Here is a 26,703-nt window from a genome sequence, read left to right on the forward strand (position 1 = left end):
CCCCCTTCTCTTCTCTCTCTTCTCTTCTCCCCTCTCTTCTCCCCGCCCTTTGCCTGTTGGAAGCTTATGCTCTCCCTCTCAAGAGCATTAAAGCGTTGCTGTAGAAGGATCCTGTTTGTGTGCCGCGTCATTTCTTGCTGGCGGGAAGGTAGCGCGGGACAGAATTTGTCTTCACATAGCCTTCTTCTAAGGCAGTGGTCCTTAACCTTCCTAAGGCTGAGACTCATCATAAAGTTATTTTCATTGCTACTTCATAACTTCAAAAGTTCTGCTACTTTTATGAATCACGATGTAAATATTTTGGGGGACAGAGGTTTGACAAAGGGGTGGCAACCTCAGGTTGAGAACCGTTGCTCTAAGGACAATAGTCATTGAACCTAGGACTCCCTCTAATCCAAAGAGACATCAACAGATTGCTTCTACCCAGTCTATATTCCCAAATAAAGCCACTTTCTCAGGGATTGGGGTTTAAGACTCCAACATGTCTTCCCCAGACACAATGTTAACTCACATAATGGGCACAACGTGGCATTCTGTTAACATCCACATGTAGTTCACAGATAGAAATAAGTCAGTAAGTTACACTTAGTTGGCTACTGGTTGCTCCCACAATGAAAGCTTTATAATTTGATAGTGCCTTCTGGACACTCTTTCAGTTCATCTGTCACTTCTTCTATGCTGTTGCTTTACCCGATACATTTTTCTGAAAGGAAATGAAGGGACCTAATATTTATGTGCCTTAGGTAGGCCTGTGATAACTTTTGTCTCCTCTGCCTTCTGTGACTCTTGCAGGCACGCTGGGCTTTCCCTTGGAGTTGGTGAATGAGGTCCTGACTAGAGTAGCTCTTGATCCTCTATTTTGGCAGTAGGAACCATAGAAGGGCAAACCTTTAGTGTTACTTGTTTAATTGCTGCTCGGGTTTTTAGCACACTTGAGACTTCAGGTGGGAGAATACCATACAGTAGAGCCTGAGTCCTAACCACTAGGATCCCCAGTCTCCCTTTATTCATTTCTGTGGACTTTGGTGTCCAGCGCGTTACCACCCAGTCCTCTGGGCACCAGTCCTGTCACTAATTCTCAGGGGGAGGCCTTGCTAAGATGGTGACTAGAATATTTTGGGAGCCCTAACTAGGGTACCACATGTTAACGGGAAGATTGGGGGCACTTCGAGGGATTCTTAATCTCATTAATGAAAGAGTATAAGAACAGGCAGAGGAAATCTCAAGGACAGTTTCATTAGAGTTTAAAAGAGGAAATCCAGGGGAGCCAACCGAAATCTAAGCAGCTACCCATAAGCGGGAAGTGGAAAGGGGGCAAGAGTCAAAGCCATGCCATTTACAAGCAGCCACACGACAGAAAGAGGAAGCAATAACTTAGAAAAATAATGAGGAAACCCCACATGTCTGAGAACATCTTGGAAGGCCTGTTTCATTTTGTTCTCTTTTTCTAATAAAGAAAGGAAAGAAGCGACAAAAGTTATCACCCGCCTAAGGCACCTAAGTATTAGATTCCTTAATTTCTTTTCAAAAAAAAAAAAAATTAGTGGGTAAAATAAGAACATTGAAGAAGTGCAGAGCTGTCTAGAAAGCAGGATTAAATTGTAAAGCTTTAATTGTGGTGATAATCACCAGCCGACTAATTGTTACTTGTCAATTTAGCAGATTGCTTTTCCCTGCAGACGCTCAGGAAAAGGAGGCCAGTAACCGTAAGGGAAGCCCAGACACGGTTGGCAAACCCAAGTAGCTCTCAGGCTTGTCATACACCACCATGGACACAAGAGGGGAAGGGAAGGGACAGAGTAAGGGACAGACTATGTGATAATGAAAATGGCTCTCTTTAAGACTCTTATTTTGAGGGAGATACAGGTTTATAACCATAACAACCCTCAGTGGAGACATGGAAACAACAATATGCCACCGTTATTAGTGTATTTATGCCAGTAACATATGAAAGTATTTATGGGTGACTTAAATGAGAATGGTCACTATAGGCTCGTGTATTTGAATACTTGGTCTCAGGTTGGTAGAACTGTTTGGGAAGCATTAGCAGGTGTGGCCTTGTTGGAGGAGATGTGCCACTAGGGTTGGCTTTAAGGTGTTATTTTTATTTTTTTTAAAGATTTATTTATTTTTAAAAGCCCACACCTTTCCTAATTTGTTCTCTGTGTCTTGTGCTTGTGGATCAACGTGTAAGGTCTCAGTTCCTGCTTTTGCCATTCTTGCCTGTCTCGTGCCATGATCCCCAGAATGACCCTCACTGATTCTAACCCTCCGTAATTATAACCCCCTAGCTAGTCACTTTCTTTTATATGTTGCACTGGTCGTGTTGTCTTATTACAGCAAGATAAAAGTAACTAAGACGGTGTTTTTGTTATATTAAATCTCTCCCTCCTTGTGACACCCACAGTGATGCAGGCAGTACTTTACAGAATTTGAGGCCATAAATTCTGGTCTGGAGAGCTTGTCAACATTAAGGCTATGAAAGGTTGGGTAAGAGTCTGCCAGGAGCAAGGATAGGAAAGGGAATTCTAAGAAACAGCATTAGCAAGTACAACAGAAGGGTAGGTAGGGTTAGAGTAACAATAAAAGCCTAGTAAGGACTCTCTGGCCTGGGGAAAGGCCTAGCATTCCAGTTGTGTTGGGTCAATTGCCTGGCTAAGGGACCACCTCTAGGAAGGCAGAATTACATTAAACCATACTAAAGAGATAAGTAGAATCATTTTTTCCTTTAATGAGATACTGTTCTTTTCTTTCTCAGAATTCCTGTTCAGCCTCTCCCATGACACAGTCTTTACAAGAAGCCACAGTCTTTGGCTAGGCCACTCCACCTGTCTGAGGCCTGAATCCAAAAGGTACAACTGTTCTCTTTTTTTTCTGTCTTTCTTTCAGATGCAGGCCAGAATGGTGCGCTTGTTCTGGTACTTTGAGCTTCTTTACTCTTTCTTTAAAGCACCACTCCCTGCTGTGTGGCTGCTTGCCTACCATGTGACCACCAGCTTCATTGACATGGCATGTCCACCAGCTTCATTGACATGGCGTGTCCACCAGCTTCATTGACATGGCAGTATTCTTTCTCTCTTCCGTTCTTCTCCTGGCAGCTTCTGTGGTTTGCAGCTTGCCTGTCCTGGGGCTTTTCTCTTTTAAACTTTAATCAAGTCATTCTTGAGCTTCCATTTGAGTTTATTTTAAATTTGTTTTGTTAATGAGACTAAGAACCCAAGTAGCAGACCCCAATCCTCCATGTATAATTTGTCAACCATGAAGAAACACCAAATTTACAGTGACAATAGGTCGGATGTGAGACACAAGGCTCCATCTGATGGATGGACACATGAGAGTAGTCAGGGTGGGGAGAATCTGGGGAGAATCTGGGGAGCAGTAGTTGGTGGTGAGTTAAGTTGAGCCAAGATTGGAAAAAAATAGGGATTGAAGACTTTTGGGAAGGAGGAATGGGCCGTCTTATTGCAAAAACGCTTCAGAGTGTATTTAAGATTATGAAATATAAAATAGCTCTGTTTTTTTATTGTTGTTGTTTTGCCTTGTCATGTTTTATTTTAAGTGCCAGGATGTTAACTATATTGCCCAGGTTGTTCTTAAACTCCAGGGCTTAAGCAATCACCACACTTTAGCCTTCAAGTACCTGGCACTATACATGGGCCACAATGCTTACATAGCTTGTAACGATTTATGTAACACCTCTAAGTAATCTACTGGTGTAAATGGTTCTGAGAATCTTGCCCAAGACATTGTGAAGAAAGCAGGGAGGAGACAGACAGGCTTGAGCCATCGGACCCAAATGACTTTACATGAGTGTCTGTGAGAATGGGGTGAGGAAGGGACTGGGGTTGAGAATGGGAGATCTGGGAGATGTCAAACTAGCCCAAGATGGAGTTACCTAAGATACCAAGATGGACAACATGTGTAGGAATGGGTCCCTTTGGGGAAATGGAAACTGAATGTTCTGTACTTCTCAGAAATCATATGACCATTATCTCAGCAGAGCAGCTTTATTACAGCATCCTAATGACCAAAAGTTTCTTCAAAAAGATTTTGCTCACAATAGTAAAACAATAGTTTTATTATTGTCATTATTATTAATATCATCATCATCGCCGGTATTGTTAACAGTAGTTCCTTTTGCCTTAATGCTCTCCTGCCATTCTTCCATCTAACTAAAGCCACATGATATAACCCAAAACTCCCCTTTTGGTGGGACTGCTCTCCCTTTTCTTGGGGACAGCTTAGGAGGTGGCACGTGTGTGAAGTTCATCTCCCAGAAGAACTGGGTGTACTCCAAGGGATGTTTCCGTTTCCAGTTCTGAGGAGTACTTAGGGGTACCATTAGTGTGGCAGAAAACGTTGAAGCCACGCTAACAGAAATCAGCTCTGTCCATGGTCATGACTTATGACTGGTAGTCATTCAGGTCCTGAATGATCCTCAGTCATTAGAGGTGACACAGAACTGTAGCACTGACCTACAGACAAAGAATAGAAAGCAACATGGCCAGAGTGTGACTCTCAGGTTTGCTACTTATTAATTATGCACTTTGGGGGAAACAGATTTACCTTCTCTCTCTGGCTCTCTTTTCCCAATTTCAAATTAGAGATAATAAAAGCATCTATGATAGGAGATGGTTGGAGGCAGAAAGAGTTAATACATGCCAAACCACTCAGTCTCCTGGCTAAAGAAACAGTTCTATTAGGTAAGCCATTTTTCATGGTGCCCGCTGTTGTCACACCCATAAATAAAGCCACTTTAAGCTCTGCCACTTTAAAGCCACTTTAAGCAGAGCATAGTAGTCACAGGAGCTCTAAGAAGATGGTGGACACTGAGGGAGGGAGAGACAGAAGGAACAGGGCAGAGAGCAAGGAGAAAGTGGGACAGAGAGGCCTTAACACGCATTTCTGCAGAGATCCTTTCAAAGACAACTGGAGATCCTGAAATGAGGGACTTAAGCACACAGTTCTTGAAAGTACTTCAGGGTTATTAGGTGTGTAGCTCAGTAATTTGGCTCTTGCCCTGCCCCTCCTCCCCTCCAGGCCATAGGTTTGCTCCTTAGAGGTTGTGGCACATGGGTAGGGCTGAGGAGCAGCTTCAATGCTCCCTGAGGGCATAACATAGGTCTCTTCAAGGTTTGATGGACAGCAAGGAAAAAATCTTTAGCTCGGGTTACATTTATCTATCAATGCAGTCATACAATTTGAATATACTTGTTATAAGAGAAGGGGCCTGGGAAAGTAAGGGTACCTCGGACCCACAAAGGTGACGATGCATCTTGGAGCAGAAGGACAGCAAGTCACCAACCCAGCAGTCACTTAGCTCCAGAGACAGCAGCCTGGCCTCCTGCTTCCTGCCTTTATGCAAGACCCTAAAGGCCTCTTTGTCTAAGACCCCATAAATCAGACTCTCTGTTCCTTGCAGCTAAATTTATGCGCCATCTCCCCTCCCCGCAGACAGCCTTCCTGCCTGGCTGGATGCCCTTTATTTTGTTCAGAGGACACAGGGAGGTGGTGAACCTCCGGATCCCATTTAGCCAGAAACTCCCAGAGGTCACAACCTCCATTCCCAAGCAGTGAGTTTTAAAGATTTACCTCAAGCAGAGAATTCCGGAGCTTTGCACTGAGGGCAGCTTTCTCCTCTTCCAGTTGCTTTATTTCTCTTTCCGATTTTGTCTTCACTTCTTCCAATTCAGCTTCAACTTCCTAAGTGAGGAGTAGAAGAATTAGCCACACGAGGTAGGAGAAAACAGGCACCTATGCATTCATACCTTGCCTTATTCCTGAAGGGGATCAAAGAAACTAATAGAATAACCTACTGTAAGAACACATGAATTCAAAGTTGAGAGAAAACAAGTGTTAAATCCATGTTACATAGCCTGAAGCACATACAGATGGGGTAGGATGTGGCAGGTAGAGACTTTAATAAAAACCAAGACAAACCAACAAAAACCATCCAACTATATTTTCATGGCATCTCCCTATCTCAGCAGGACTTGTACTGCAGCCAGAATGCTGTCTCCTTCACAGTGCCTCCCACAGCCTTCCAGTATCAGTGTGAAGCAGTTAGCATACATCTGTGGAGACCACATGAGAAACAGTGCAGCATCTTAGCTGTGTCACACTGAGCACATTTCCTCCTATGTGTGCTGTGTTACATGCTTAGCACAGCAAGAGCTCAAAAACAAAAAAACAAAAAAAACAAAAAAAAAAACCAAAACATTAAGGGTGTAATCATTTCTAGGGATGCCTAACTTTTCTGATATGGCTTAGTTTATGGAGAAAGTGTCTTAAGTATTAAGAGGTGAGGAAAAGGTAGTCTAAGCAGGTTCTTAGCTGACCTTTAGACAGTGTCATTCATTCATCCAATAAATCTGTACTGAGCTGTACCACATGCTGAGCATGATTCTCAGAGCTAGAGTATAAAAAGAAAAAAACCCTTACATGAAGTGGAAAAAAACAAACAGACAAAAATGTCAATCAGTACAAGGTAATAAATACTATGTGAGACAGAGAAATAATAAAGAAGAAAAGAAGCTGAACATGGTTACAGGGAAGATAGAGTATTGGGTACTTCGGCCAAAGAAATGTGATGAGAAAAGGTGGCTTTTGAGTGAGATTGGGAGGCAGGGGGTTCTATGGAGACAATGTGACTAGATGGGAGGGTAGCTATGTGGACGTGTTTGGAATGTAGGCTGACAGGACTTACTGAAAGGAGATGAGTCAGTGGTTAAGAACACTGGATGTTCTTGAAGAGGACCATAGTTTGATTTCCAGTACCTACATGGTGGCTCACAACAGTCTGTAACTTCAGTCCCGGGGCATCTGACACCCTCTTCTGGCCTCTGCACTTACACACACACACACACACACACACACACACACACTCACACTTAGAACAAGTTTAAGAGGTCCAACCCAAGCCCTGGGTCCCTCTAGCCTTTCCTGTAAATACGAGGCTGTCGTATCTGAAAGGAATGTGGGGAGCAGAAATTCTATGCTGGTTATAGTCCTTTCTGGTCTAACAGAGAGTGGATGGCATAATAAATGAGGCTGACGTTTACCGAGTAATTAGCATTCGTGCCCACCCTTCCCAGATGAGTTCTTCAATTTTTATGAAAGCCTTCTTCTGGGTTAGGCTCTCCTACTAAAGCTTATTATATAAAAAGAGGAAATAAGGCTTAGAAATGTGCAAAGACTTGCATGAGCTCATTCCTACAGTAAGTGGACGTGACAAGGTTGGAACCAGGAAAACGTGGGTTGGCTGGTGCATTTCTGATGACTTCTCGTGGGGAACATGACTCTCAGTTCAGATACCTGCTTATCTGGAGAATTTCTCCCTTCTGCTGCAGAGAAGCTGAAATAATACCTGGGCCTACCCAAAGCAGGCTCGAGAAGCTGCACCAACTACAACTGCCTTTTTACAGGGGAGACAAAGAACCCTAGAACCTGTAGACAGAGTTTTGTCCTGGGGCAACTCTGGGTGTCAGACAAAACACTGTCATCTATCCATTTACCCAAACAGAACAAGAGTAACTGAACAGCTACAATGTGCAATTCCTAGGATAAGGAGTTAGAGAGACAGTCAGCGCATGTTAGTAAATGTTTAACAATTGACTTTTCAAATATATAAATGAACAAATAATAACACATTCATGGTGGTATTTCTTGGTTTCCATGGTAAAAGTGCTTTTTTTTTTTTTTTTTCAAGGCAGGATTTCTCTGTATAGCTTTGTCTGTCCTGGAACTCAGTCTGTAGACCAAGGCTAGCCTTAAACTCAGAGATCCACCCGCCTCTGCCTCTCCAAGTGCTGGGACTAAAGGCGTGCACCACCACCACCCAGGGGTATAACTACTTTTACTGTGACCAGGGTCTAATGATTACAGTGATGTATGAAACTGGAAAGAGGTGTGACAACTGCCTCCTGAGTCAGTCGGAACTGGCTGCAACATGTCCAGGTATTAGAGAACCAGGCAATGTAGTGGGGGAACACAGTGAAAAGCAATTATAAGTGTTATCTTCTAGAAAACAGTAATATAGGGATAGGGGGCTATATATATGCCCCCAGCATCACAGAGCCAGGGAGGTAAGGCTTGAGGGAAGATGGCTGAGATCAGTAAAGACTAGGAGAGTAGATTCAAGAGTAAGGAGGAGGGAAATGGATACACAAAGGCTCAAAGAGAAGGAACACAGAGACCATGAGGGATTAAAAAATCTAGAAGGCAGAGTAGACAAAGGCAGGAGAAGCAAACAGAAGTAGGACTTGAAGAACAATGAGAGGGAAGTCAAAGCTCACTACTATGATGGCATGGAGCTGTGAATAGCTGGCGGCCAAGGCTGAGCAGGCACAAGATCCCACTAGAATGGACTGGATGAGATGAGGTGAGGCAGATGGAAGCAGACAGAGGATGGAAGGGTCCATCAAATCACAGAGGCTGACTAGGTCCACCTGGAACTATTGAGGACACAGAAGGATATGCAGGTATTCCTGGGTCATCAGAATAGAACAGAATTTACATACTTATATGCTGAGGGTGAGGGGCAGAGAGAAGTCCCTTCTGATTCCCAGGTTTCTGATTTGAACCCCCAAAAGCTTGTGCTACTGATCACCTGCACAGCATCTCTACATTCTCTGTAGGACCAAGCCCAGACTAGACCAGCCAGTGGCCCTGGGCGAGCCCTTAGAACTGCCTGTCCCTTGAGGGTCAATCATTTTTTAAAAGTCTAAAAGAACTTGTAATTAGATTATTAGCGCCAGATGATATGGCAACTCGGTATATGGCCTCACTTCAGTCAATCCGTGCTATCTTCTTTGGGATTTCCTGTTTGGGAGTGCTTGCTTCTTAAAATCAATATATAAGTTACCCTTTGCTACCAAATAAGTTGAAATAAATTAAGGTGCCACCTAAATCCCTTAGCAAAACATTGCCCTCTCTCTCATAATAATTTCACTAATTAGTTTCTCATTCACAGAAACTTTTGAACAAATTCCAGTTTATCATGCTCACTGGTCTGGAAACTAAATCTGCCAAGACGCTACTCACACTGTACCAGCCAGTGAAACCACTCGGCTGTCATGACTTTTGGCATAAAGGAAAGGCACTTGTTAATGTTATGCAGCACACCTTTCTGGTACAAATATAATCAATCACAGTTTCCACGGTGCCTTGACAGATGGCCCTAGAGTGAAAAATAAAACCTGGACAGGTGGAGATGTCAACTGATGTCAGCAGTAACTTTTAGCCTTAATAAACTTCCTCATAGATTCAGGGTCATATGGGTTACTGGGAGAAAATAGCTGAGTCAGCACAGTGCAGAGGGCAGGAGGGCACAGAGCAACATGCTCAGCTCTGCTCAGCTCAAAGCGACCTTGGGGAGCATGCATGTTCTTCCTCCTCAGGTAGAGGAGGGAAAGCAACCATAAGGTCAAGGATCCAAGTAAAGAGACCAAAGCTTTCAAATATGTGAGTCACATCTCCCCTGGGAAGGGGATTCATGCACTGAGGATTTGTCAACTTCAGAGTGCTTTCCTGAATTCAGTTTCCACAGAACTCTTATATACACAGCAGTAGATTTTATAGGGAGCAAATCCCACAGCTAATAGGACACAAGCAGGACTGAGTCTTTTTTCCTGGCTTTTTTGTCTACAATATCCACAGTTACTGGCGATTTAAGGAAAGAAGCAGCTGGGAGTTGTGGTTCACAGCTGAAATCTTAGGAAGCTAAGGCCGGAGTTGGAGGAGCCTGGGCTACTTGGACAAACCTCCTCCACTTCAAATGAACAAAGGTGGGAAAGGCAGGCATGAAGGAAGGGGAAGAAAGATGGAGGAGCCACTCTGTCCTAAGTCTGTTTTCTGTTGCTAATAACACAGTGCCAATGACCAAGCTGTAAAGGAAAGAGGTTTATTTTGATCCAAAGTCAAGGGGTCAGATCTCTTGACCACAAATTCAAGGCTCTTCTTGGCTACAGAGTGAATTCAAAGCCAGCCTGGCAACAAGATGAGATGCTATTTCTAAATACAGCGTAAAAATAAAACTAGGAATTCAACGCAGTGGTAGAGTGAGCATGTGCCGGGCCGTAGGCTTCATTTCTGGGATAGCATTTAAGTGTACACAGGCAAACATACACACTAAATGCCAAAAACACATTTGTAAGTGGGCTGGAAAGACAGTTCAGTGCTTCAGAGCGTGTATCCCTCTTACAAACACCAGAATTCAGTTCCCAGAACCCTCACTGAGAGCCTCACCACTGCCTGTAACTCTAGCTCAAGGGAGTCTGACATCTTCTGTTCTCTGTAGGCCAGACATGGCGACACACAGCTTTAATTCCAGCATTGGAGAGGCAGAGGAAGGCAGATCTCTGTGAGTTTAAGACTAGCCTGGTCTACACCACAAATCCCAGGGCAGCCAAGATGACATAGTGAGACCCTGACACAAAAACTTATTTTAACGCAAAAGTAATGTCCCATAGGATTTATAGTATAAAGTAAAATGTATGAAAACAAATATCCAGAGGGCGGGGAAGAAGAGATGAAAAATCATTACTATAAGCCTTTCATATGTTAAGAAATATATTATTTGAAAAAGGCCGTGGAGCTGGCAAAATGGCTCAGCAGGTAAGAGCACTTACTGTTCTTCCAAAGGTCCTCAGTTCAAATCCCAGCAACCACATGGTGGCTCACAACCATCCGTAATGAGATCTGACGCCCTCTTCTAAAATGTCTGAAGACAGCTACAGTGTACTTACATATAATAAATAAATAAATATTAAAAAAAAAAGAAAAAAGAAAAAGGCTGTGATAAATTTAAAGACACATATTATTATTCGTAGTACAAACATGAGATCTACACCAGAAAAAAAAAAAAAAAAAAGAAACATAAGAAATCAAAAGTGGAGATACAAAAAGTACTCAATGTGTCAAAAATAAACAGTCAAAGTGGGGACAGTCAACAAATGATAGGAAGGTAAAAATGTCAAGTTAGTAGACTTAAACATTAAATAAAATATAAATGCTGTAAATGTATGTATTATAAATATAGGCATTCAAACTGAAAACAGAAGTAGAACACAGCTATATCACTTATGTTGTTCAGTGGATTTGGGGCATTAGCACTTGTTTGGTAGCTGCCAAGTACACTCCTCTGAACTTACTGGAAAGTACCTATTACCCTGTATTAAATTCCTGCTACACTGTCCAAGGACCTACGAGCCTCAGGGGGAATTGTTACTGGTACAAATGAGATGGGAAACGCAGACATGTCAAGCAGACCTTGGGAGAGCTCCGTAAATCTGTTTCCATTCCTTCCCAAACAAGCACTGTGTGCAAATGTTAATTACAGGTCATGCGCTGAGTTCCATCTGCCAAGATGGCATGAGAATGTCCTCTAGTCTTGCGACCAGTCTTCCAGGCCGATCTAGCCCACACCCTGCCATTTGCCCCTTTAGGTAAGGGTAGTGTTTAGGGTGTGCCCTCTACCCACGCCAAAGGCTCAAAGAACTAAAGCAATTTGAATGCTACCCAGACAACTGGGTCTATTTTTAGCTCATGAACTCTCGATGCCTCTTCAAGCCTTTGCCTCGTTTATAGTATCTGTATTCCCAAATTCCAATATGAACAAGAAGTAAAACAATGCCAGGAACTAAGCATGGCTTATTTCTGTGTGACTTATTTCCCAGATGGACTTGTGACCTGATTAAGGTTGAAGCAAGATGTGCACACTGAGAGTCAGATTTTTCCCCATCAGGTTACCAGGGCAACCTGCAGCTTGAAAAAGTGATTGTGCCTCCTGATGATGCGGGCCCAGGATGGAGTGTTAGTCTGTTTGTCTGAAGATCGGATATGTACAACCCACAGAAGCTCCAATGAAAAATCCTTTCAGAACGACTGTCTTCTCCTTAGGAAGGTGGGGAGCACAGGGAACAGGCTACTGGGTTTGAGCCGAAGCTCTTGTACCCACTATCTGATACACTGATAAAGATACACTGTTATCTCTAGGTTCAGTCTCTTACTGTCTAACATTGGAAAGATTCAATGTGTTTTTGAGCACTCAATATAAAATGTAATAGGTACTCTTATAATTTTTTATTTCACATGCTGTCCAAAACTCATGGTAATGAGCACTAGCTGCTCTCTGTTGAACTGTGTCTGCACACTGTACACCCAGCAGAAGGTTCACAAGTAACACCATATTTAAATGTGTGCAACAAACACGGTTTTAGAATTCAGCCTTCAGAGACGTTAAGGTTTTAGTTACAGAGTTTGTGGAAGAGCCAAAGCCTAGGCCCAGAGATAGCATGGGTGTTTCACATGGTCATATTTATTTATTTAATACATACTTATTGAATACTTAACTGTTTTTAACTAATGCATAGCACTGACCCACAGTGATATCTGATTATCTTTCAGTGAACACTCAACACAGGTACTTCTTGAATCACAAAGGCATTTATCTTATAATCAAATGGCATCTTCACCCATGTTCATAACAATATTGACTTATACTGCATCCCTTCTTGATGCAGGGCCTCCATGTGTAGCCTTGAACTCATGAGTCTTCTGCTTCAGCTTCCTGAGTTCTGAATACTCTCTCCTACTGTTCTCATGCATGGGACATGCTCTTCCCAGCTAAGAGGACAGAGGAGGCTCCCTCCCAGGAATTCTCCGTGGAAAGGTGAGGTCAGCACACAGACACTAGGGCAGGGTGCTAGCAGATGCTTTGCGTCTTCACAGGATTCCTTTCTGTAATCTTCACAAGAGGTCCTGTCATTACTATCCATTTTATGGCTATTTCTGACATGCAGAATTTCTAAGAATAGGTGGGGGGGGGGAGGTAAATAACTTCCGGTGGGCAGCAGAGTCGGAATTAGGGTCTAACCCTGAGTTTTCAGTTACTGGAGTTTCTCTGGTTTTGTCCTGTAAGCTGAGCTGGATTTCCTGAAGTACAATGTCACATGATAAAATCCTGCTCCCCAAAAGCTAGTGTGCTCCTCTGTCGGGTATTTCCTATTATCGCCCCCAAGAGACCCATGCTCCTGTCCTAAGAGAACCAGCCTAGATAAGCACAGAGTAGGAGCACAGTAAATATTTGGGTAACAAAAGAGGGAAGGGGAAGGGAAAGGAGGCGGGAGAAGGTAAAAACCCAGACCGGTTTCTGCAAACACAGCTCACTTCCAGCTTCTTTCTCTCCACCTCCACTGTGGAGCGCACTGACTTCATTTCCACGGTGTGCTTCTTCACCAAGTCTTCCAGCTGCTTCCCCAGCTGCTCTCGGAGCTGCTGCTTCTCCTCTTCAGTCTGATGTCTGACTTTACGAAGGTCTTCCTCATATTGCTGCTTCAGGTGTTCTATTTCACCACTTGCCTCTTTCTTGGTCTGTTAAGGGAAATCAAACTTGGTAAGTGTACTACTGGGGAGAAATGAGGTCCATTTTTCTTTTACACATTTATATTCTGATTTCATAGCAAGTATCTGGAGGTGTGAATCATTTTATAAGACTATATATATTATATATATATATATATATAATATATATATATATGATATTTATGAGAGATTTCACTGTGTATAGCATTGGAAAAGAGTACAATGCTGTAGCTGTCACAGGATCAGTTGTTCTAGCATACACTATAGTTTCTAAGGAACACATTGCTTGTTTTGAGTGGAAATAGGAGCTAAGCAATGCCCATATCCTTTGGTAAATACAAACTTGGGGAAATTCTGCTGCATTCTTGTTCTCCTAAATTTGAATGACCTGGAAAGAAACTGGTGGTAGTGGTGGTAGTGGTGGTGGTGGTGGGAGCTGGAGAGATGGCTCAGTGGTTAAGAACAGTAGTTGCTTTTTCCAGAGGACCCAGGTTTGATTCCCAGTATCCACATGATGTCTCACAACCGTCTGTAACTCCAATTTTAGGAGGCCCAATGCCCTTTTCTGGACTCTGCAGGTATTTGGCATGCAAGTGGTATACAGACATAAACATAAACACGGGCAAAGCATCCTTACATAGAAAAGGAGAGAGAGAGAGAGAGAGAGAGAGAGAGAGAGAGAGAGAGAGAGAGAAACTGTTGAGACCTTTGATCTTGCTTTGTTTATCCCTGAATAGTGGGGCTTTAGGTTCCAAGTGACTTCTGTGGATAGGGGCGGACCTCTACTTGAAGCTCATGCCAACCTCCAGTGACTTCTCCTTCAGTGTTTACCAGGCACTACCTGTGTTTCTGAGCCTCCATTCCTGCAGTGACGCAACTTGGGAAACCCTTGTTCCTGCTGAGGATGGAGACAGCAGGCTTCCAGGTCATCTCTTTTCCCCAGGACTCCATCCTCAGTCTTCATGTCGTCTGCAAGTGTAAATTTCAAGATCAACCGAGATGTTCATGTGAAAGCCCTTCTGAAGTCAGGTCTGCTAATTAACTGTCTTGTTTACCTACAACTTGCTTTACTACATAAAGGAACAGTGCCTGCTAGAAGGTCTATAGCCCTCAAGTGTACTCAGTGTTGTCTTGTATGCTCAACTGAACATACACCTTTCCTCAATAAAAAATGTTATTCCTCTGTTCCCAACATAAATCTCTCTTCTTCACCCTTCCAGCCTAGAGATTTTTTTTCTCTTTTTCCCAGACATCTTGGCCCTCTGCTTCCCGGGTCACATCCCTATCCCAAAGCATACTTTGGCTACAATGGAACAAGCTTCCCAAAGGCAGAGCCTGTGTTTCCTGTCTTTCCCATCAAGTCTGTCATAGCTCGAGCACTCCAGAACTTTTTGTTTTTGACACTTAAGAGTCAGAGAGATCTTTACCTCTAAACACTAGCTTTTATCACCAGACACTTAGCTGACCTTCAGTTGGTCATTGAGTCTCTCTCTCTGCCTCACTTCAACATCTGTAATATGGGAGAATGACAACACCTGTTTCACAAAATTATTGGGAAAACCCCGTAATGGAACAGTGAGAGATGCTGTTAAAAATACAAAATCCCGATCAGTCAGGAAGATGAAAAAGTGGAAGTCCAATCACTGTGGAGAGTCCAATCATTGTGAGGGTAAGGAACCCCTTTGCACCAAAATTTTAGATATCTGGCCTGTGCAGCTCCAGGAGAGGAGCCGGGGTTGGTTCATCGGCGTCTAGGGCACCTGTGATTCATCTCCCCAGCAGGTCAGATGGAATGGTCCTGCTTCTGCTCCCCTGGTCTTCAGAGTATCCCTGGGAGCCAGACCAAACCTGGCCGCTAATCCTGCGTGCTTAATGAAAGAATCCGGGGGCGTCTCACCAGTGTCCTGTGTCACGTGACACTCCTGCAGCATCAGCCTGTCTTTGGCAAGAGCCAACTTCTCGCCAAGTTTTCTTGCTGCGCTCTTCAGCTCCGAGTTCTCCTGCCGAGCCTCCCTGAGCTGCACGTCGAGATCCTGAACAGAGGGAAGATCTTACTTCTCTGCACGGAGATGCTGAGCGCACAGACAGCTGTTAGATTAGAAGGGTGGCCGAGAGGGCACCGCAGGGGTCATGAGGCTCTGGAATTAGCAGCTGGTAGGGGAGGGTCAGCAGTCCCTACTCTCCTTCTAATGGCAGCGTGACCCTGGGAAAGTTATTTAACCCTTCTCCAGCTGGGACAGGCTACTATAACGTATCTAATACTTTGAGAGTATTACAAATGCTAACTGTAGCTATGAGAGACAGGGTTTTGCACTTCTGTGGGGCTTACAAGAGCTGGCCCATCAATGGGTCTGCTCTCTCTAAACTCAAATATCCTAAGGGTTTTTAGGAGAGTCAAGTTATTATAGTATGAGTGCAGAGAATTAAAATAATTTACAATTAGACTAGCCAGAGTTGAATTTTTTACTATTTATCTCCTAGGCCAAGCATTAGCCTCTCAGGGTTATCTTCTCATCTGTAACCTGTAGGGCTTTGTGTTCTCTGAGGATAGGGAGAGTCTAGCTCACCATGCATCCCCTAACCATAAACCTACCCCTAGCCCAAAATAAGTACCCAATAAATAACTTGTTGAATGAATGTGAGAGAACCGGTGCCAGAAATAATACTGACCTTAGTGGAAGTGGAGTGCTTAGCACAGTACCTGGCTAGTGGTGGGTGTTAGAAGCGGCAACTTTGCCTATTATCCCCTTGGAGAGGAAGAACAGGCTTTACCTGGATCCGTTCTTTCAACTTCTGGGCATACTTCTTCAGGTCACTTATCTTGCGCCCTCTATGCTCCAGGTCCCCTTCCAGCTTCCTGACCTGAGCTTGCAGGGCCGACTCTTGGACCTGGAAGTTCTTTCGAAGCCCTGACTCTTTCTCTTGCCACTGCCACAGGGCCTCGCTGACTGATTGCTGCATGGCCTGACGGATGGCCTCATTTTCCCTCTCATAGGTGGCCTGGAGCTCCTCAGCCTTGCGGGCATAATCCTGGCTCAGCTGCTTATTCTCAGCGCGCAATCGCTCCACCTCCAGCAGGACCTGGTGCATTTCCGGTCTCTGGCTAGACTCGGCGGTGGCATCCGGGCTCTCCTGGGAGAGCTGGCCCCACTGGGGACCCTCGTGGCTAGTCAGCAGCTGGAGCCTCTTCTCATAATCAGCTTTGAGCTCCAGCATCTCCTTGGAAAGTATCAGGACTCGTTCAGCATGCTCAGCCTCTACCCGCAGCTCTCGCTCTTTGGTCTCCAATTTACAAGAGGCTGACTCAGCCAGGGCCTCCTGTGTCAGCCTCTTCTGTAGCTCCAGGGCATTTTCCAGGGTCTGGATGCGCTTCAGAAGGGCCTCTGCATCTTCACTGGGGCGGCCCTGTTCCTGCGGGAGCCTGGTTCTGGTTTCAGCCGCTGTCTCCTGGAGCTCCTCCTGGTGGGCTTCCTGTAGTGACTCCGCACTGGCCTCTACCTCATCCTGGCGGCTATTGAGGGCATAAATCACCTGCAAGACGCAGATGGAGCACAGTTAGGGCAAGGAGGTGGTGCCAGAGACCTGGTGCTGTCTGTGACCAGAGATGCTTCACCTCGACACCGAGGTCCTTTCCCATGTGCCGTGCCTGAGAAAAGGATTTTCAAGGTGACAATGATGACATATTGAGAGTGGTTCCCAGGAGAAGCCAGTAAGAAGGCAGGGAAGCGAAGCAGACAGGGAGTGGGATCAATGTCAAGGACTAACAATGTACGAAGATTTGAGAAGGAATATTTGGTGGAACTCTGTAAAGGATCTCCTGAGTACAGTAGGAATCTAGGGGAGGGTTTGAAAAGAATGAAGTGGTGTGATCTCTTTGTTAAAAAACAATGATCTGGGATGCAGAGATCCAGTACAATCTTAGAGGATTGAATCCACCAATATACTTAATAGGTACAGGAAAAACATTTGAGAAAACCCAGCATTGCCCTTCCCACACCTAATACCCACTATTCCGATCCCTGCCTTAACAGGATTTCTCTGAGTAGACCTGGCTGTCCTGGATCTCACTCTGTAGACCAGGGTGGCCTTGAATTCAGAGAGCAGCCGGCCTCTGCCTCCTGAGTGCTGGAGTTAAAGGCAAATGCCACCACACCCTACATGGAAAACCCCGCTTCTTTCTATGATTAAAAAAGAAAATACTCAGCAAACTCCCCACCTTGACAGAGCACATAAAAATTCTTAGTTTTTACTCAATAACAAAGACTGAACACTTTCCCCAGAAGGTCAGGAACAGTCCATGGATATCTGTCCACTCTCTTTCTAAACAAAAGAAAGGCAGAGGATGCTTGGCATGCAGATTACAGAAAGGGGGCTTAGAACCCAGTGCAAAGTCCATGCATTGAGAATGATGCCCACAAGGCTGTCTGATCTTGGAAACAAGTAGCTGTTTACTGAAATTTTTAAAAACCCACAAGAAGGAAGATCTCTTGTCAGTTTGAGGCCAGCTTGGTCTATGTAATGAGTGTCAGACTATTTGGGGCTACATAGTGAGATTCTGCCTCAAGATGTTGATGAAATAATAATAATAATAATTAATAATAATAATAATAATAATAATAATAAATAACTGAAGATAGTGTGGGCATGGTGAAGAAAATTAGAAATTGTGTTTGGTAGTATTTGACTCGCCTCTAGACATACTGAAGAAGGCGCCAAGGCAGGAGCTCAGAGGAGGAAGCCTGAGCTACAGACTTCCACAGAAGGGCCTTCCACAGAAGGGCCTTCCAAGAACCCCTGCAGTTGCTGCTGTTTGCTTTAGGAGAGTTTAGAATATATCTCTGTGTAAGGTGAGATTGACAGACAGAGAACCCCAGAGCAAAGCCCCAGGAATAAAGGTAATAACTGATCAAATTCCCTGAAGAGAGTGTCTCACAGAGACGAGTGTTCCATCTCTGTGGGAAGGGAAGATGGAGGCAGCTTCTGGGCACTAGTGACAGGAGAATGTAAAGCTACCACAGTGCATCGGGGAGAAGGTAGTAGCCACATTCTCAGCCAGGAACAAATCAAGGTCCCCCAATAGTGGTGCTAAGTTGGCCGAGAAAAAGACACATGGGAGGTTTGAAGAGCGGGAGGGTGTGAACTGTTTTTTAGAAGAATGAAGCAAGTAGTCTACCTGGCAGAGAAGCAAGGCATGTTGTATTTGATTAAAATTCTGATTTTTATCAGCTGTGTTCATCACAATGCATGCAAGGACGAGATGAATTGATCATCAAGAGCTGGGTTTCACTTGTTATGTCACAGGAGAGAAGGTCAAGGTAGTGGGAATGTTTTCAAAACTTGGTGACCTGGATGAAGCAGAGTCAAGTTTGTTGTTGTTGACAAGGTCAAGGGTTTGGTAAAGAAAACTTGTGACTTAGGTAAGAGGAAAAGATCACTGGTGATGAGTGAGCCAAGAAATGGGAAAATCAAGAGGCTGGGCAATACTCACTTGAAGTGTTCCCACTGGTAAACATTTAAAGGAAGACTCCTGTGGGGCTTAAGATAAGTGAGTTGTTAGTGTTTTCTTATGGGTCAGTCTACAGAACTAGACTCTCATATCACGGTCAGAGTCCTACTAATCCTTTCCCTAAGCTTTGCAAACTGTGGCCTTATTCTCTTGACTTCTTTGGAGGTTGAGTGTCATTTCAGTGTGCTTGGTAGAGGCCAAGCAGGTGGGGGCCCTTTCTTCAGCCAGAGAAGAACAGCATTTACAACAGAGACCCCCTTTTATAGGAAAAAACAAAAGACTTCTATTGCTTTTTTTTTTTTTCAGATTGACACCCTTATATAATTATTAAATTGAGAAAAATCTGATCAGAAAGGGTCTATGAGAGGAAGTTGTGGCTGCCCAGTCTCTGTGTGTGTACATGTGCATAATTACAAGGAAACTCATAAACAAGGCCAAATGCACCCACCAGAGTTGGTCATCCTATCTCACTTTAATAAGCATTTACTAGAGACCACATACCCTGAAGGAAGAGTAAATACCCAGTATATAGCTAAGATCTTATTTTTCATTGTGTTCATATGATATTGCTTACTTCTTGCCTTTGCTAACAGAATGCAGGCTCCATGAAAGAATAGTTTTTTTTGTTCCTCATTTCTGTTCCCAGTGCCTGGCTCCAAGTGAAGATTCTCAAAACATTCTCTGTGGGTGAGGGTGAAGCAGCCAGATTGAATTATGAAGTCTTGAGAGAACCAGCTCCATCTTAAGAACCACAAATCCAGCATCCTGTATGTTTATTCTTGTTTCAGTTCCCTCTCCGTCTCTCTCTCTCTCCCCTTCTCTTCCTCAGTCCCCATCCTGAGGCCTACTAGGTTATAGCAAGAACAGTGCGATATGATTCCCACCCCTAGATCACAGCCAGCAGGCCATGAGCCTCCATGAGTGTCAGTGGTTGCTGTGGGTGGGTGTAAGGCTTATTTGTATAAATATATATATTATTTATACACACACGCATATATAACTTTATGTTCCTCCTTCAGAAGAATGTCCTTCAGAAGAATGTGTCAAGGTTAATGACGCTATGATTAGCAGGGACAGCAGAAGTCCTGGAGGTAAGGGTTTGTCTAATGTCTCAGCAAAATGGTAGAATGCTCCAGGACAACTCTCAAGGCTGTGGGAAAGAACACTGAAAATGTGAGTTCAAGAATATATAATTTCTCAACTATGCAAAATATAAGGATACAATATGAATTACTGCATCTCCAGGGGCTTCTCAGACCTAGAAAATAGAGGCAACTGCACTATGAGCCAACTTGTCAGAAAGACACTAAGCAAGGTGATAAAGAGATTTAGGAATTGTGGTCATAGGGTAAGATCCTACTCAGCTAAATGGTTTTTTTGTTTGTTTGTTTGTTTGTTTGTTTGTTTTAATTTATTTATCTGAAAAAAAGGAAGGCAGATTCCTGAGTTCAAGGTCCTGGGACAGAAGGAGTTTAGGTCCAGGCCCAGGCATGGTAGGAATGGTAATATTAGGATGGGGTCCCACCCAGCTAGCTTATTGTCTGTGCTTGTGCTTGCTGTCTCTTTCTAAGAATCAAGGGACTGGGGTCATGGTATACTAAGTCATGGGGTAATCAAAAAGTAACCTGGAGTAATGACTGAATTGATATATCAATAAAAGACTGTTTTTTTTTTTTTAAATCACCAAGTGATGAGCTATCCCAAGAGTTTTTAGAATAGCAAGAAAAAGTTGTCTCTAGCAGATCTCTCTCTCTCTCTCTCTCTCTCTCTCTCTCTCTCTCTCTCTCTCTCANACACACACACACACACACACACACACACACACACACACACACGGTGGGGGGGGGTGTTCCTGGAAAGTCATTTTGAGCAGAACATAGGCCATCAGCTTGAACCTCAGTTTGACTTTGAGTCCTTTGTTTCACTGCTCCCAGATACCACTTCCTCAGAACCCCTCTGCAAGCCAAGGCTTGCCCTTGGCACCCATGCCCCAACTCTTCCAGGAAGACTTCACAATAAAATGAAGTTACTATCTCCCCAAGTCACTCCCCCACACCCCCAACACACACATACACAACACTGTACACCATGTACATTATTTAGCTATTTCTGTGTTCTCCTAACGACTTTTGGCTAACAGCATACATATCTCTAGTAAGTGAAGTTGAAATTGATATCGCACTGGCTGTAATTTGTATTCATAGTAAAGATTATTTTGTTCCTACCACATGATTAGGTACTGCATTCTCATTTCAGGAAATTTCATTGGCAACTCAACAAAGATGGTATTTTTCTTCTTGTTCTAACCTTGAGAATTGAGTTATAGAGAAATTCCACAACTTTTAGAGAACCTAAAAAGGCATTGCTCAGGAATATAAGCTTACTGCCCAGGATTGCAATGTGTCTTACTTACTCTTTTAGTCATTTAATTATTTATGGATTTTTTTTTCTGCACACCTGGGAAGAGCTAGGTTCCATACAAGGCAGTAGAAATATATATATTTACAATCTTAATAATAAAACTTTGGGGATTTTGGAGATGATTTAGTTGATAAAGTACTTGCCGTGAGGACTTAAATTGGCTCCCCATACTCAAATAATAGCTGGGCATGATGGATGCCTGTAATCCCAGCACAGGAAACAAATAAACTGTAGGATCCCTAGGTCTTGATGGCTAGTCTAGCTTAATCAATGAGCTCCAGGTTCAATGACAGATCCTATTTTAAAGAATATATAAACACCTAGCTGAGATTCCTACCAGCGGGGGTTATGGAGACTCCCATAGCCAGGTGGGACTTCCAGTGGAGGAAGAGGGATCAACCCACCCACCTTCAACCCAATATTTGTCCTGCCTACAAGCTATGCAGGAATAAAGATGGAGCAGAGATTGAGGAAATGGCAACCAATGATTGTCCCAACTTGAGACCCATCCCATGGAAGCCAAACCCTGACACTATTAGTGATACTCAGGCATGCTTGCTGACAGTAGCCTAGATTGTCTCCAGAGAGGCTTCATTCAACAGCTGATAGAAACAGATGTAGAGACCCAAAGCCAAACATCAGGTGGAGCTTGGAGAGTCTTGCAGAAGAGTGGGGGATAATGAAGTGAGCAAGAGGGAGGTGTCAGGGACATTGCAAGAATGCCTACAGAATCATTTCATCTGGGCCCATGGGAGCTCAGAGAGACTGAACCACCAACCAAAGAGTATGTTGAGGCAGGATCTAGGCCCCCTACACATTTGTAGCAGATGTGCAGCTTGATCATCATATGGGTGTCCTAGAAATTGGAGCAGGGGTTGTGTTTGACTCGGTTCCTCCTATTGGATCCCCTTACCCCTACTTGGACTGCCTGGTTGGGCTTCAGTAGGAGAGAATGTGCTTAGTCCTACTGGGACTAGATGTCCAGGGAGTGTGGAATCCAAGGGGGGCTTCTCCTCTGAAGAAAGGGAGGGGTAGTGGGGGGAAAGATTTTTTTTTAAAGGTGGGACTATAAGGGGGCTACTATTGAGATATAAAGTGAATATTTTTTAAAAAATAAATTACTGAAAAAAAAGAATAGATAGATAGATAGATAGATAGATAGATAGATAGATAGATAGATAGATAAACAGACAGACAGATAGATAGTTGAGTCAGGCCAGCATTCAGATCTCTTTGGATTCAAGGCCATCCTGGTCTACATAGTAAGTTCCAGACCAGCCAGAGTTACATGGTGAGACAGACCCTGTATCAAAACCAAAACACACAAAAAAGGTAGGGAGAGATTGAAGGAGAACCTGACATTCATTGACTTCTAATACACACACACACACACACACACACACACACACACACACACAGACACACACATATTGAAGTATGTATGTTTGTGCATTTTTAAAAAATACATACTAACAAGTGCTATGAGGACTACAAGTTACTGTAGAAACAGAAGCAGTTCTCTGATAGGAAAGACCATCAAGAAAAAGAGTGAGCCCTCTTGTCTCTTTAGTCTTGAAGTAGCCAAGTCCCCTTTTAGTGTCAATTTTTGAATGCACAAGAAAAACTTCATTTTTATATGTTGAGTCACAGCACTTTATATGAAGAGGGGGGCACAGCAAGCTCATAACAAGTGTCTATTATAGAATTGCTACCGGTCATCAATAATGCATACCTTCCTCCCTTAAAGAGGAATTGCTGCTAGGAACAGACATCAAAAGAGACAGCATTTCCTAGTCACTTGCACTGAAGTGAGACCATATTAATAGAATTTGGGTGGATGAGACGATCCCTTTCATCTTAGGGCCAAAATGGGGCTAAGATTAGCCAAAGGTGTATGCCCTTCCCAGTCCTCCTGTTACCGTTCAATTCAAACTCAGGATTTAGAGGTTAAATTTAAAATGAAAAGTACCTGAGACCTAAATGACCAAGAAGGGTTTCCTACCCACGGGGAAGCACTAGACATATGCTAGAAATGAACTACTCTATTGAGCTTCTGACCTCCTGGTCTTTGTCTCTTATGATATCTGATAGTTCCCCTGATGTGAGAGAGCTTGTAAAGACGACCCCAGGTGTGGTGATTCCATGGAGGACTCATGAGCTCAGCGTATCTTCACACTCATGGCTGTGATTTCCTGCAGCAAAGTCAGCTAAGGGAATGGGCACCTGAGCGTAAATGTGAGGGAAAGCTTTCTTGTCTCTGTCCCTGTCATCGGAGCTAAGCCACTTAGTGAGAGGTTGCGGCAGTATATTTGAAATAATCTTCCATGGACTTCTGAAGAAGGATAACAACAATAGACACGCCAAAGTGCGTGGGGAAGGACTATGAAGGGTCCACCCTACACAAAGAACTATGAGCAAGCAAGGAACATCGGAGAGTGGGGGAAGAAGTCTTCTCAGGGAGAGGGGGGAGAGCACACCAATTGGTTTATCTACTACCAAACGGTCAGCCCTGATGATTACATAATTAGAACCTCAAAAGTAATAAAAAAAATATTTAGCAACCAATATTTTTACTGCCCATGTAAACAACTTCTACTTGACATGCACCGAAGTTCTAAACTCAAAGACAGAAAGCAGGTATTCAGTAAACATGACATTTGAAAAGACCCTTCGGGACTAGTGAGAGCAGTTCTCACTGTTTTGAGCAGTAGGGTCCCTTTGGAAACTGGTCATTTCTTAGATACCAGCTGAGGATCAACCTTGAAAGCAACGTATCCTAAAAAAAAAAAAAAAAATTAAGCCTCACATTGCTGCATTAACTCCTTTCTGTACTTTTAATACCCACAAATGATAGAGAAAGGCTTTTATTTCATTTTAAATGACTCTCTTTAATAGAGGCAAATCTTAAGGTGAGTGGGTGGCTCTTGTGGAAAAGAATAAATACCCCTGAGAAGATTACTCCATGAAAATTAGCTTTGTGGGGGCTGCAAAGATGACTCAGTGTGTAACGTGCTTGCTGTGCAAGCTCGAGGGCCCGTGCTCACACCTCTAGAACCCACATAAATGCTAGTCAAGTGTCTGTAATCCCTGCACTGGGTGAGTGGAGACAGGAAGATTACAGGTGCTTTCTGGTCTGCCAGCCTAGGAGAAACAGTAAGCTCTAGGTTTAGTGAGAAATACAGCCTTAAAAAAAAAATAAGGTGGAGAACAATATGGGAAGACACCCAGTGTTGGCCTCTGGCCTTTCCATGCATGTGCATGGGCCAATGTAACTGCACACCTAAATATACACCATATACCCATATACAGTAGAAAGAAGATACCTTTGTGGCCTTATTCAGGATAAAGTAAATTATGTTCTGATAGTAGTGATTGGGGGATACTGGATTCTTTAGATAGAATTGAAAGCAGCTACAGATCTGATATATCCTGGCATCGCCATGAAAACACTCAGTAAAAGCAAACATTCAATGTCAAACCAATGTGAGAAAGAGCCAAGGAGGAGGGAGGGACTGCATGTTCAAGGGAGGTCCTATGAACATTTGTCCTATGTACCCACTCCTACATCAACATATAATCGAATTCTGGGCTAGAAAGAGCAGGAAGAGTCCCATATGGTATGCACAAATTGTTTCGGAGCAGTTTGATATGTAAATATTATTCCTACTGTCTACCTGAAGACCCTAAACAGTTCTGGGTTTCTCCAAACTACTGTGTTGTACCCAAAGCTACTGGCTTTTCAAGGATGCCCACATCCAACCTTTTCCACCCTCTCTGCGCTCCACCTCACCTTTAAGGTTGCTCACACACTCACCCATGGATAGGACCCAAAAACAAGAGAGTTAAAATGGCTTTAGCAAATTCAAATCTTCTTAATCAGTACAAGATCCTTGGGAAGAAGCGGGAAAGGTATGTGCTTGTAGAAAGGGAGTGTTGTATGTGCTTGTAGAAAGGGAGTGTCGTATGTGCTTGTAGAAAGGGAGTGTTGTATGTGCTTGTAGAAAGGGAGTGTCGTATGTGCTTGTAGAAAGGGAGTGTTGTATGTGCTTGTAGAAAGGGAGTGTCGTATGTGCTTGTAGAAAGGGAGTGTTGTATGTGCTTGTAGAAAGGGAGTGTCGTATGTGCTTGTAGAAAGGGAGTGTTGTATGTGCTTGTAGAAAGGGAGTGTTGAGACATTTTGTACCATAGACCTAGTGTGAAGGATCGGTAGTACATCTATAGAAGTCAGTATGATTTTGCCACACACCATGAAATATGGAGGCATATGTAAATATTCATGAGCATAATCAGGGCAAGGGGATTCCTTGGACTGCCACATTGGTCACTGGCCCATTTTCATGCCCCCTTCTTTCTTCCACCCTTTCTTCTTCCTTCTTCTTGCCTTCTTGCTTTCTAAGATAAAAATCTTTATTCTACTAATCTCATCTTGACTTCTGTCCTTTCTTACCTTGGATTCCATGGTCAATTGTTTCTACTGCCTTCCTATTGATTCCTGAAATCCTCCTCCTCTTTCACCATCCACCTCATTTTTAATATCATATCCTTGACATTATCACCACCGTATCAAACCAACCACCCCAGTAACTATTACATAGTAATTTCTACTTAAGAGTTGGGACCTCATCTGTGCTCTGTGTATGATGTTATCCAACTCACAGTTCAGCATTCCTTTTCTGGGGATCTGAAATCAAAGGGATAATTTTCTGTCATGTTTGTTATGACCCGAGCCTAATTCCCAGCCCGATTATGCTTTTAGCATTGAGAGATGGGCTGATTAAGAGCGTGGGCTTTACAGACAGTGTCCCAGTTTCATGGAAGCTTGGGCTCATGATTTAACCCTATTGGAGGTCAGTAGTTAAATCTGAAGAAGAATAATGTCAGTATCTCAGGGTTGTACCGAGAGCCAGTGGGATAATGTACAGGGACATAAGTGCTATCACCAGTTTAGGAAGAAGCACTTGGACTTGCGTTGAGGAACAGCCAGTGTTCAGTGCACTCGGTAGTATTTAGTCAGTATTGGGAGCATCGTCAGTATGATTCCACGTCCTGGAAATTACACCAAGTCAGACCATTCTGCTGAGAAGCTTGGAGGCTGGTAGAGTGCTAGAGACCGAATTGTTCGTCAACATTTTTTTTGTTTCATCCTCCTCACATGCTTGCTGTGATCCTTCCCAGTGGAATCTGCTTCTCATCCATGATAAGGTTGAACTTGACTCTGTAACTTGTCCTGGGGGTTGGAACGTGGATGTGCTGCTAGCAGAGCCTTTAACTGGGTTGATGCATCTTGTCTTGCCTTCTTGCCCTTCTGCCCTTTATCATGGGGAAAGGATGTACAGAATTGCTATTGGTCCCAGAGTGAGAGACATGTGGTGTATACACAACCCCAACTAACAGCCTGGAATGAACAGCAGCCA

General features: G+C 43.6%; 1 protein-coding gene across 1 annotated transcript in view; it reads right to left on the reverse strand.

The window, feature by feature from the left end:
* Fam184b (family with sequence similarity 184 member B) overlaps nucleotides 1-26,703 on the reverse strand; it is a 101,005-nt gene that overhangs the window by 35,041 nt on the left and 39,261 nt on the right. The window contains exons 2-6 of the mRNA XM_021211026.1: nucleotides 16,135-16,893; nucleotides 15,260-15,395; nucleotides 14,204-14,331; nucleotides 13,168-13,371; nucleotides 5,593-5,703 (exon numbers count right to left, since the gene is read on the reverse strand). Coding sequence (XP_021066685.1) covers nucleotides 5,593-5,703; nucleotides 13,168-13,371; nucleotides 14,204-14,331; nucleotides 15,260-15,395; nucleotides 16,135-16,893 — 1,338 coding nt within the window. The remainder of the gene's footprint in view (nucleotides 1-5,592; nucleotides 5,704-13,167; nucleotides 13,372-14,203; nucleotides 14,332-15,259; nucleotides 15,396-16,134; nucleotides 16,894-26,703) is intronic.

This window comes from Mus pahari, chromosome 13 (assembly GCF_900095145.1).
Source record: "Mus pahari chromosome 13, PAHARI_EIJ_v1.1, whole genome shotgun sequence".
Lineage (NCBI taxonomy): Eukaryota > Metazoa > Chordata > Mammalia > Rodentia > Muridae > Mus > Mus pahari.